Below are 13,120 nucleotides of genomic sequence, written 5' to 3' on the forward strand. Positions count from 1 at the left end.
GCAATATTGAAGCTCCCCGATCATTGCAGTGCAGCCTCGTTTGGATCTGTAATGAATTCCTTCCCTGTGAACAGCCAGACACCTCATTACTACCCAGACCTGCTTTCACTCTGCCAGTACTTTCTTTAGTGGGACCATTCAAGTTCCTTAGATTATGAGGCCATGGAATTGCATAATGCTGTACTTATTCCTAGCCGAGAATAGAGCAGCCTGATGGAACCACCCAGTCAGATACCCTCTCTGGGAGCTTGTTCTACCCCCATGCACTAAGCTCTTTGACCTGGATAGCCCCATGTGAGCAGAAATTCAAGATAACAGCCAAAGCATACTTCTTTGGGGACATGCTCCCATGCCAACCTCTCTTTTGTTGACTCTGCTGCAAATGCACGCCCTTTCTCTGGCTTGAATGCCACTCCAGCATTGACACAGACTGGCAAACAACCCATCAGAACCAGCCAATAAACCAAGCACTGGTCTGTTTCCCTTAATTTCTCCAAAATATATTTTTTTCAGGCTGCCATCTTTCTGAGGACCTGAAAGGTTGTTTGGCCCCATTCTTTCTAAAAATATGGTGTTATACCTAACATTTCATGTTTAGATTTTTATTGACAATGCTTTGAACTCTTTGGAGCAAAGGAACAAAATGCACTTAATTCATGAACAGCTGGACAGTGAGCTGAGTCTTGGCTTTCAGTGCTTACTAAGTGTCTCCTTGGTGGGACCATGTCCAAGCGGGGGTGGCCTCTGGAAGCCTTTCTCAGGCCGCACTGGCCCAGCCTTCCACAACAGGAGGCAAACACGGCTGGGCTCAACCAGGTGCCAGGAGGCTCATTTTCATCTCTACTTAGAATCCTCTTTCAGTGCAGTTGTGGGATCAAGACTGTTCTGCTAGATTTTATTTGCATTTGAATGGAGAACTCACTATTTCTACATTCTAGACGAAGTGAAGTAGTTCAACTCAGCCATGTCTAAGAGCCCACTGGCACGGTCACCCTCAAGGAGCAGCAGACGGTGACCCCATCCTGTCCACAAAGAGCTCTCAACCTAGTTTGCTTCTAATAACTCTAGAAACTCTACTTCTCTCTCTCCTTATCTTACATTGTCCTTTTATCAAATTTTCTTTCAATAATCTGAAGAATTTTTCTTCTGTTCTCCTCTCCAACCCTCATCTGCAACTCAAACTGATGCCCATGGGAAGGTCTCTCTCCCGCTAAGCCTGCAGTAGATGGTATAAAATCCTCCCTTCCCTGGAAACCATACACCCCTGCCCGTTGCTGTGTGACTCGTGGTGCCTCCTGGCAGGCAGAGTGTTATCAGGCTTGGTCATATGTCTTGCTTAGGCCAGTGGCATGTGACCAGAAGTGACACTGAGCCACTCTGGAGTGGAAGTTTTAGGAGGAGGCTTAAACCTTGAAGACATGGCTGCCCGTTCTACTAGTTTTTTGCTTTTCCCTCTGCCCTGATCCAAATAGGGGCTTCACCTTTGGTTTTGGTCCTAGAATGAGAAGACATTAAGAAGAGCTGTAGTCAATCCACAGCCACCAAACTGTAAGTGTAATGTAAAGATACCATTGTCATAAGCCACTGAGAATTCCAGGGTCATTTGTTACTGCAGCAGAGCCAACTAATACAAAGGCCAAACCATAAATAATAACTAAATAAGATAAATAAGATATAATAAATAGTCACAATTCCCAGTTACCTTTATTTATATAAAAGTATATTAAATAAATAATCTCAATATATACAAACAATATTACCTCTATAAATAGAAAATCCCCATATATAAAACCTTTTTTCAAATTATAAATATGTACAATGTTGACCATAAAGTGTGAAGTACCTTAAATCTTAAACTCTATGTAATCTGTTGGTATAGTAGTCTTATAAAAATACAGCTATCTGTCAAGTGTTTCATCAACAGCATTTAAGTCAGTTAAAGTGCTAAACTGTAATGCATGTTACGAATGTGCCCCAAATACAAGTCTTCTGCTTTTAACACATTCATATAAATGTTGTTTGCTAATTGTTTCGAACCTCCAAAAGTACTCAAAAAAAAAAAAAAAAAAACCCTAAACACCATATTACAAAAGGACAGACATACGTTAGAAAGTCCACCCAGTTTCCATTTTACTCTCCCACATGGTTTGAAGTCGGCCTCTCAAAAGTTCTCCAAAAATCCACCCAGGATTTTTTAGGGCATTTGTTCATTTGTTTTTCCTTAGATGATCTGGCTTCAACTTGAGTGTAGAAAATATACAGTCTAGAGCATGATATGTGCAAAAGGTGCTGCAGCATTAAAATAGAAATTTAAAAAACCTGGAATTGGTTGTACCGCTCATTACGTCCCAAAGTGTCTAATGCTGATGTTGAAACCAGAATGCTAATCGTGAGAACAGGTCAGATAAGAGCTTTCTTTGAGCCCAAGGGTCTCTAAGCTTCAAACACTCATTTGTGTTTCCATGTATTCTACTGCCTTAAATGTTCTTGGTCACAGTGCAACACGAGTTCTGCAGAGCTGGCAGATCCAAGAGCAGGATCTTTCATGCAACATTGAGGGGCAAGCTCTCCTTCCCACTTCGCTCTGCTCTCACCTTCCTGCACTTATACAGAGACACAGACAGGACGATGATGAAGATGATGACCACAAGCATCACTGCTACAACGATGAAGGGCATTTCTGAAAAATAAAAGGTACCAAGTCAACTCAGAGAGAGAGCTTGAATCCCATTTATCAGTGGGCAGAACTGAAGGCATAACCCCAAATTACACCATCCTGTTTTTGCGTAACTTGAAATTTCTTTCCTGCGCTCTTTCCACCACAACCCATTTCGATTAGGAAAGAATCTGTCAAACCCTAGATGTTTGCGGGCAATTGACAATGGTGAAAACGATTTAATAAACTGGATAATGCTCACAGTCTAGAAAGATGCATGAAGACGGAAGCAAGAACGGCTGTTAGAAACAAGTGGCTGAAAATGATGCTGAGTTTGGTGGCAACGATTATAGAAGCTGAACTCTCAGTGCAAAGAGAGATGCAGAGCACTACCAAAATTCAAGTAAAGAAGAGATAACTGGTTGGGGCAATAAGAAGGCTTCCTGGTGGAGGTGGCATTTGAAATCATTCTCAAAGGACCCAATTCAGCAGATAGATAAGAGGCAGGGGAAGCAGCGATCTAGGTGTGCATGAAGTCAGAGAGCAGCGGAACTCAAGCTGGCTTTAGGAGGATGGACCTGAGGGCTGTGGGTATGAGGGCCCAGACGGTGCAGAACCAGAGGGAAAGAGAGCCCTTTCCTTCTGTCAGTGTCAATAAACAGGAGGGAATTTTAAGTGTTTTTAAAAGGCTTAAATTACATCTTAACAAGGCACTAGGTCATTATTGCTATCCTTTGACTTTTTGTTCCCAAAAGTACTCAGAGCACTACCCGCTCAAGCCTGGTGGGAGATTCCTGGGCTCTCACCCTCATGCACGTGTCTGAGCCTCCATGGCATCTCCAGATAAGATCCACTCCTCACTTGGTGTCAGGGCCCTGGTGTGGCACATAATGTACACACACACGTGCCGGCCAGGGACACACACATGCACGTGGTATACCTGATAGACTCAGTCCCTTCCCTTCGTGGGTTAAAACCTTTGTGGAAACAGCCCACAGTAGGTGCTCATAAATGTGCATCAGGTGCTGCTGCAACTGGTCCAGAAGCTCCCCCCAAGCTCCCCAAATCAGAATTTAAGTATGAAGAAATGCTCAGAGAAATCTGCATTTGATGCTAAATCCTAAACATGCACCATGGGCCCAGGGCTCAGCAGAGAGCTTAGCGCGTGGTACGTGCTCAGAAAAACACTTGCTAATACAAGGGAACAACATAGAAACATCTCTAAATGCCTAAAATTATGAGTACCCCCAAAACCACAAAAAACCAAGGCAGTTTTCCCCTGAAGAAAGTACATCCTCGTCCTGGAAGGCACCCCTCCCTCCCTCCCACATGGCAGGGGTAGAGCCACTCACCCGTGGACAGAACTTTCTCTTGGCTGGTACACTCGATGGGACTTTCTGGACTCTTCTGGTTAGCTCTTCGCGATGGAATCACTGCTTGAACATTGAAACAGTAGTTTTCTCCTTCATCCACATCAATCAGAAACTCATTAGTGTTCGTCGTGGCCTTTTTCTGTTAAAAGACAGAGTCCTTTATTCATCTGGGCTCCGTGAATTCTGCCCCCTTTACTAAGTCACTGTGGTAGTTAAAGCCTACATGGACACATCTGACATAAAGGATTGGAAGTGAGTTGGCTCATCAAGTTCCCCCGATAACTGCTAAGGATGTTTTTTTCCCCAAGGATGAAGATATCCAGTTTGGGCACATCCAACCCAGTTTTTAGCCCCTTTAGAAGATATCTGGGGCTTCCCTGGTGGTGCAGTGGTTGAGAATCTGCCTGCCAATGCAGGGGACATGGGTTCGAGCCCTGGTCCGGGAAGATCCCACATGCCGCGGAGCAACTAGGCCCGTGAGCCACAACTACTGAGCCTGCACGTCTGGAGCCTGTGCTCCGCAACAAGAGAGGCCACGATAGCGAGAGGCCCGCGCACCGTGATGAAGAGTGGCCCCCGCTCGCCGCAACTAGAGAGAGCCCACGCACAGAAACGAAGACCCAACACAGCCAAAAATTAATTAATTAATTAATTAATTTAAAAAGTCTGCAGTAAAGGAAAATAGGAATGAAGTATGAATTGTTGAATGGAAAACAAATCTTGTCTCTGGGATCCTCCGTAGAGGAAGAAATGAGGAAGCTGGTGGGAACCTTGGAGATGACTGGTCCAGCCCCCTGGCTGAGGAACCTGAGTATCCGAGGAGGCCCTGACCAAGGCAGCTGGAAGTCACAGGTAAAACCAGGACAGCGGCCCCTCCCACTCCGCCACCCTGTCCTCTCTGATATTTGAGTTGGAAAAGAAGTAGGCTGTAAAATCAAGGATCTACAATTTAAAACGAGTCATAAAAACAAAAGAGCGCTCACCTTTCCTGTACTTGAAGCTCTCCAATAATAAAGTATATAATTCAAGTCCTTGCCAAAAACATCGCGGAGGCTTAGGAATGTGCCGCTCACTCTGACTAAGGTACGTGCATCTTGTACGGTCACATTCAGTTCTGTCCCAGCTTGTTCGAAACTCCGAATTGTTGGCTGTCCAAGGTTTGCTAAAACACAGAAAATGAGCTTTGTTGGAATCAAAGAATTCTAGACAACGTAGAATCCCATTAATCACGGTTAATAACAACTTGGTCATCCCTCATGAAACAGCTCATAGAACCAACTCCCTAGCCCCAGAGCTGGGCCCCGAGACGTTCTACAGCAGTGCTGTCCAGCGGAAATGTAGTGGGAGCCACAGATGTCACCTTAAGTTTCCTTGGAGTCACATTAGAAAATGTAAAAAGGAACAGGTGAAGTTAATCTTAATAATATATTTCTTTTAACCCCATATGGCTAGAATATTATCATTTTAACATTTAATCAGTATAAAAACTTTTGGAGATCTTTCTCAAAATCCAGCATGTATTCTACACTTAGGGCATTAGCCATATCTCAGGTGCTCAGCAGCCACATGTGGTTAACCAACTGCATAAGGTTCCAGATCTTACATACAATAAAGTAGAGGCTGTGGGAAAGCCCAAGAAATGTCTGTCTTTGGTACCTCAAGGAACCAGTTTTAACCACCAGGTCTCTTTGATGGCTCAATTATCTCATGTGCTTTGGTTGAAGGACAGTAAAACAAATCCCGATAACTTAACAGGAACTATGTGCAAGTATGTGTGTGTGTGAGCACATAAATAAATAAATAAACTATTTCCCCTCTTGCACCGAAAAAGGATTTGCAGTGGCTGACAAAAAACTCAAGAACTATAAAAAGGAATCATGAGGATGCTGCCAGTGGAGGGAGAATAAATGTCAATGACCCTGCAGTTACTGCAGGCGGCTGTGGGTAGGGTCGCTACTCTAGCTAAGTGCTGGGAGAGGCACACAGGTAGAAGCACTAGGGGAGTTTGAAGACGGGCTCTGGCACACGGGGGCTCAAGCCAGGCAGCCAGATTCACCTGGGGTGAGGCTGGGCCTATTTCCACCCTCAAAGTAGGTGCTAAGGGGAAAGGCGGCTGCCTGTCCCTCTGGCCCCTTCTCTCCATCCCTGCTTTGAGAAACTCCCCTCTGGGTGTCAGAAGGGTAAATATAAAAGCACCAATAACACAACACTTTCATTCCAAGTCTTCTTGCTAGAGCAGCTGATTTCACTCTTCTCAATGTGCTACATGTGTTTATTTAAAATACCTAGTTCAGAACCATAGCCGTGACAAAAAATTTACGTCTCCTACTTGGCAGGAATCCTCTGCTCTCCCTTAGTAGACGCTCAAGTCAGTTTACTGGGCCAAAGGCTGGGGAGAAAAGCATTCTGCGTTTTCAAGACCAGCATGAAGGAAGCAGGACGGGAGCTGGCCCGGCAAGTGGCAGCACATCACAGGACTCAGATCATGGTCAAGCGATTAGAAAGGTCAGCAAGCCCGATGATGAGATTGGAGGGAGACGGAACTCTCCCCATGGACTCGTGACCATCTGTGAAAAACCCTCAACTGGGACTTCTGAAAATTCAGAAGCGAGGTATATAGAATCTCCTAAATATATATGGGGAAATACTGGAACCCCAGGCTTGGTGAATTTCCTACTCCCTGCCCCTCATCCAGCCAGTTACTGGTAGGGTCTGGGGACAGACTGGTGGAGAAACCTACTTGATGACATTGTTATCAACTCCAAAGTTCACGTTCCGTGAACCTCCTGCCACATCCGGAATGAGCGAAGAGGCCTGTGGCACTTACCAGTCTCTGAGAAAGAAGACGTGTTTATGGATAAATATTTTCTTACATCATGGCTCCTAAGGGTCACAAGCTCACAAGAATATTCAGAAGTTTTTAAAACAAGAATGAACGGTTACTACAAACCGAGCTACTTACTCTCTAAGTAAGGTGTGAACTCCGGGGAGTTGGTAAACGGAGGCTCCCCAGTAGAACCGATGGCATCCAATGGGTAGGAAAAGACCCGGGCCAAGTATGTCTCTTTGACGTTTTTCACGATCTCATCGGTGACGTCACACTCTGTGTCTGTTGTGTAGAAGCATTTGTTTTTCCAATTTCCTAATCTAGAGCTGAAGGAAGAGAAATGGAACATTATGATTTGCATCCAACAAGACAAACTGGTTTCTGGCTGGGGTGCCTTGTTACGATAGCAGCTTCCCACAAGCGATCCCGAGGAGGCGTTTGGTACGCTGAGCACTTCAGATGAGTTTGAATCCTCACAGCAACCTGCGGGTGGCTCTGTAATTGTCTCTGTTCTTACAGGTAAGGCAATGGAGGCAAAGGGAGACTGGGTGACCAGCTCCACGTCACACAGCTGGATTTTGAGCCAGACAGCAATTGACTACTGGGTCTGTGCTCTGAACCGTTCTGTTAAATATCTTCCTTAAAATGTAGATGATTTGTCATGACTATGTGGGATAAAGGGCAATTTTCCATCAAGACCCAATTATTTATTACAGTCCACTTACTATATTCTGTGTACCACATTCTATGTTCTATGTAATATATTCTATCTTATTACATTCTATTGTGACCATTCTTGGTGTGGTTATTTAACAGTTATTGAATCTACTATAAGCCAGGCACTGTACTGGACCCTCAGCCATGTTACTTTGTTTGGTATAATCCTTCCAAGAAGGTATTGGATCTTCCTCACATATGAGGACCCTGAAGCACAGAGCTGCTAGGTAACTTGTACAAGGTCTCACAGCTTATGCAGTGAGAGCTGGGTCTGTTCCTCTCATTATACGACATGCCCCCCTCACTTTCACAAGATGTGCTGTCAAAAACTATAGAGCAACAATACAGGTGGTTATCTGTCAAAGTCTGAGACTAAGAGACAGATCTGACGAAAGACAGAGCTTTCTTTTGTAAGATGTCATTGAAGAGGAAATGATTTAAAGTACTGCCAAAAATGAAAGTATCCTGAAATGATATAAAGAGCTTCTAAAAATGAAATTATTCTACAGAACCAAGACAATTCCTAGACAAATGTCACTGCAGCTGGATCCACACACATCTGTCCCACATAAGTTGACAGCTACCCTGACCTTCCCCATCATCAACCACTAGCGTTCCCTACCCTTCATTCAAGGCCACGTTCCAATCCCACCTTCTGCAGGAATCTCCAGATCTCCTTGCTCAGAATTGATCTTTCCCTTCCCCATCCCCCAGCACTGACATCTCATTAAAGCACTTAAGGTGAGGGTGGTACCAGGGCTCCACACCCTTGTGCTCCCCCATCACGCAGTGGGGCTTTAGGGCTTGCACATGGCCAGGCCTTGCTGGATATTAGATGGTTTACATTTCCAGGTTGAACCGGGGGAAAACAAGCTGCCATATGGATTCAGTTGTCTAAATCCAGGCATGAGAACCACAAATAAGTATTTTTTTAAAAGTCTGAACTAAGTAATCGGGCTAAGAGGGTGTGAGTAAACACACTCTTGGTCCTTAAATTCACAAATAAAGATTGATACAGAAATATCAGTTTACATACTCTTAGATTTCTCTAATTTTCTGTGATAAAAGTAGAGATGCAGTCTTAATTCCAGAATGACCAGAATGCATTTTTTTAAATTACATCATTTCTATTTTAAAAAGTGAATGAGAACCTGATGATTCTTCTCCACTGCTATGGCAAACAAATGGTTCAGATAACAAGAGCAACACTGCTGGGTGCTGAGGCTATACTCTGTCTGAGAGATAGCATTTGGTTCCTTCCAGCTCACAGTAGCAACCACAGTCCTCTGACAAAATTTAGCACAAGCAACTAAATCATCAAAAGTAATAAAGCCATGAAGTGCTGTGAACAGGTTAGGAAGGGGCAATTCTGCAGTTCATTTCCTCTGAATGCTATAATCAGCATGAACAATATAAACGCCTCCAAGGTTCCTCTGGGTATTGCAAAATCTCCTGATTTGGAAATAATAAAAGTTCCGCCTGAACTTCTAAAAAATCCCAACAGAATCCAGACTCACCAATTAAGAAGCAAGTTGATTTCTACAAGCTTGGGGAGTTCTGTTTTAGAATTCAGAACGTTTCATGGAATCAATACTACAAGGGATGGTCGGTGCTAAGGCTTGAGCCAGTAACACTTTGCAACCACCGGTGAACATTTCCAAAGGGGAAAAAGGCAGTTGGCGCTCCAAGGAGGGGCTTCAGACACAGCAGCGGCACCCTGTGTTTGAGGACTAGCTGGTGGTGAGGTGGGTGGGTCAGGAGGAGCAGCAGGTTAAGACGCTTTCTCTAGGGAAAGAAACCGGGAGGGAGGAAGGCGCACTGAGGAGACCAGTGGGAATGACTTTCTTTCCTCCTCCCGGCTTTGGAGCCCCACATCAGACCCGAGGGAGACCCACTGAGGGGTGGTGGTGCGCGTCACTGGGTAGACCGTGGTACCGGACCCTGCTGGGCGAGCCCCATCAGCGCAGTCATGAATAAGTCCCTCACCTTCCCAGGGCCAGTTTCCTCTTCTATAAAATGATTGCTACGGTCCCTTCACCCAGGAATCCCATTTACCCGTGGGCTGGTCGCCGAAGAGTGCGGGTCTCCGGCAGGGGCGAGGGACTGCTCACACGTCCTCCAGCACAGGTGTGGAGACGGCCGGTGCGGCGGGAACCACCCCCAGCCCGGGTCCGCGGGCGCCCTCAAGAGGCAGCTCTGCACTAGGATGTTTGCACAAGGGGACTGCGTCCACTTATGTAACAACAGCCTTGCAAAGTCCAAGAACTTTGAGTTGACAAAGGTTTATGTTTCAAAAGCTGGTAACTCAGAAATATGTTTCCTCGTGTTCACCAAACTTAATATATTTCGGAGGTAAGCATTCCTCCTAAAATCTTATTTTCACTACCCAGAAGGAAAGCATCTACTAAGGTAAACTTCAGCTCTGTATCAGTGGAATTACTAACTCTCAACCAGTAGAATCTGATTTGACAAGTTTGACCATAATAGTAATTATTACCTCGAGTTATGAAATTCCTTTAAATCTTTCTGTGTATCTATACAAGCACGCATGCACACACAAATTCTCTTCCGTGTTGCCTTGGCAATGGTTGTCATGAAGTTGATTTTGGAAAAACAAACAAACAAACAAAAAACCACCTAAAAGCCCCACTCCATACTTAGCAGCTGCATTCCAAATGCTACAAAAGGCTTGGCACAAGCTAAACAAAATGGCAAAGCACCTTTAATTTTAGCCAGCGATACTTTTGTGCCTTTTACAAGCAGTGTTAATTTCCACAGCTGCTCTCCTCTACTTAATAAGAGCTCTACCAAGCTTCCTAGAACATTTCAGAAACCAAAAACTTGCTAAGAATATGGTGACAACCATCAAAAAGAGGACATTGAGACTGAATATGCTGAATTAGGGGCTCTTGGGGACAGCTGCCAATCAGGGATGGGGACGGATGAGCAGAGCAGCCCTGACAGCTCAGGGTGCAGACAGAGGAGTATTCCGTTCCCACTCAGTGAGTCATGAATTTGACCCCCTCCAAGATCATGTATGCAACCGAATTTTGAATCATGAATCCAAAGATTAATGAATCAAACACTGTTTAAAGGCAATGTATACATCCAAACTCCTCCCCACCTCTTCTCTAACATGTTAAATCCCGCTAGCAGTCTAGACAGCACGGAAAAAGCTGTGTACTTAGATGAGATGAATTATCAGCGATCAGTGCCACCGTGGCTTGCTCAAGAAGGTTCTCCTATCCATAGTTTATACTCCACTTACAAATTTCCCCATCATCTCCAAAAACAATTAAAATGTTCTATCAGTTTAAGGTCTGGAAATGTTGCAGGCTTGACAGAGTATGGCTCTGGCCAGCAAATTATGATGAACGCCCTCTTCTTTGTTATCTGTTAAATAATCTCATCCATCAATCAGCTTTAAAGACATTTATATTCAGCACAGGAAACAGCAAAAATCTTATTTTTCTTTTTTGGTACCTGGCTTACCTTATCTGAACAGTGTAGACATGATTGATGGGTTTGGGTTCCCACTCCAAAATGGTCTTGAAATTAGTTGACTTCCAAGTTAAATTATATGCTACTGCTACATCTGTAGTGCCTTTAAACAACAGAGAAACAGCTATTAATGTTTACATGAACTTCTCAGCACACGATTTCATGTTGATGGTATAAAACAGCTTCCCACTCCCCAACACCATCATAAACCTCACATTAATATTTTTCCAATCACAAAAGCTTTAACTGAATTACAAGAAAAAATCTGCAATTTTTTCCTAAACCCAGAATTTCCTCATGGCAAGATTGACCGGGTAATCTGAGGAAACACACAAGGATCTTGAAACCCTTGTTTGAAATTATTCATGGGGGAAAGCCCTGTGATAATGACCTGGAAGCACAGCCCAGGAGCCATCAGTGGCCCAGGGTGTCCACGGCCCAACTCGGGAAGGGCAGGACTCCAGGTTCAACTTAGCAGGGAAAGCCGGCTAGGAAGGGTTTTCCATAAATTACGTTAAAGGACAAAGCCCACATGTGTAAGAAGAGTTAGGACTGCATCCAATAAAAAACCCAAACCTTGACTTTTTTCATTTGTATCTAAAATGTCTCTATACTGAAACTTCCACAGACAACCATGCATCCGTTAAGCCTGTTAACACCATCGGATGTATTCGGTTAGGATGCCTTAGTGTTAAGGTCTGCCTGGCCAGTTCTCAGCAGATCAGCCTCTGCCCTGCCCGCACACAGAACAGGCTTACAGGGCATGCACAATGTGGTGCCTGCTCCAGTCCAAGCGACATTTTGCAGGGACTGCCTCTAGCGCAATCTAAAACACAGACGATCAAGATAAGACCGAGAGCCGCTTTTTATTATGGAAAGTGCATATATAATGAAGGATAACATTCAAACATTGCACGCCGACCCGTGCAGGTGAGGAGCCACGTCCCACCACCTTCAAGGTGTCGGCTCCCTGGGAAGCTCTTTTCCTAAACTTCAAGCGAGAGCCCCGAACGCACTTAGGCAACGCTGGACGCCACGAGCAAGCATCTCTAGCAGAAGGGGCGGCGGGTCCCGGGCGGGTGGCACCTCAGGGCGGCAGGGCGAGCCTGCTGCCAGCCAGGACTGTCCTCCCTCTTCCCGGTGGCGGGCCCCAGGGCTCGGGGGTGGGGGAGAGGGTACCACTCACCTGTGGCTCCGGCCACCCGGACCAGGACCCAGCCGAATAGGAGCGCCCGAGCGACGGCGGCCTCGTAGCAGGGTACCCGGGGCCCGGTGGGGGTCGCCATGTTCACGAGCTGACGGCGAGGTCGGGAGGATTCCTTGCGCCCCGGAGGCTGGGGAGGCGGGGAGGCTGCTGAGGTTGGACTGGAGGCGCCTGGGGCTGCGGGATGGAGCAGGAGGGGCGCGAGGAACCCCGAGTCTGTGGGAGCCCGTGCCCGGCGCGCTTTAAAGAGCCCCTCGCACGCCCGCGCCTCCGCAGGCCCTACGGCCGCCCCCGCCCCTCCTCCCGACTCCCCGCCCCCAGCCAGGCTCCAGCAGCCTCCCTGGGCTGCTTCTGGCGAATCCACACCCCGGCCCCGCCTCCTCCCAGTAGGAAACTCCGAAACCCTGCAGGGGCTGATTCACCCGTGATTCAATCGGCCGTCAAGCGCGAGTGTCCTTCAGCCACTGGCGGCTCCAGGTGCTGAGGGGAACCAGAGTCCCAGCCGCCCAGACCCCCTGACTCCCAGCTCTGGCCCTCAGGCCACCGACCCAGATGTCCGCCTGAATGGGCGGCAGGTCTGTTGGGAAGGAAAAGGTGGCGGTTGGAAGGAGTTCGAGGTGGAGGAGAGGGAACCCTCCCTTCCATTTGGCGATGCAGTGTCCCCGCCAGCGGGAGCGCAGTACTTACCGAGTTTAATAGAAAGTACTGGCTCCGGGCTCCTCTCCGGCCCCCAGGGCATTTCCCGGGCGCTTTGCGCGCGTCAGGCTGAGCCTTGGAATCTGCAGCCCAGTAACAGCGTGACGAGGAGCAGAGCCCTCTCCTAGCTGTGATTTCGGCTTTCG

The 13,120-nt window shown here is 46.4% G+C and overlaps 1 protein-coding gene across 1 annotated transcript; it reads right to left on the reverse strand.

Annotated features, from left to right (window-relative positions):
- Positions 1-1,680: 1,680 nt before the first annotated feature.
- F3 (coagulation factor III, tissue factor) lies at positions 1,681-12,510 on the reverse strand. Its single transcript, XM_027114385.1, has 6 exons — positions 12,261-12,510; positions 11,066-11,177; positions 6,992-7,182; positions 5,013-5,191; positions 4,009-4,168; positions 1,681-2,680 (listed from the first exon to the last, which is right to left on the reverse strand). Exons 1-6 carry the CDS (start codon positions 12,358-12,360, stop codon positions 2,544-2,546), a joined length of 879 nt encoding a protein of 292 aa, XP_026970186.1. The 5' UTR covers positions 12,361-12,510; the 3' UTR covers positions 1,681-2,543.
- Positions 12,511-13,120: the final 610 nt, after the last annotated feature.

The sequence above is a fragment of the Aethalodelphis obliquidens genome, unplaced genomic scaffold (genome assembly GCF_003676395.1).
Source record: "Aethalodelphis obliquidens isolate GAN/ISIS:26980383/991018 unplaced genomic scaffold, ASM367639v1 scaffold13, whole genome shotgun sequence".
Taxonomy (NCBI): Eukaryota; Metazoa; Chordata; class Mammalia; order Artiodactyla; family Delphinidae; genus Aethalodelphis; species Aethalodelphis obliquidens.

Coding starts and splice junctions, on each gene's coding strand:
- F3 (XM_027114385.1), bottom strand. CDS start 12,360: ATGGCGACCCCCACCGGGCCCCGGGTACCCTGCTACGAGGCCGCCGTC. Junction 5,192..6,991: donor GTTCACACCTTACTTAGAGA/GTAAGTAGCTCG, acceptor TCTGTGTTTTAG/CAAACCTTGGACAGCCAACA. Junction 4,169..5,012: donor GAGCTTCAAGTACAGGAAAG/GTGAGCGCTCTT, acceptor GTCTTTTAACAG/AAAAAGGCCACGACGAACAC.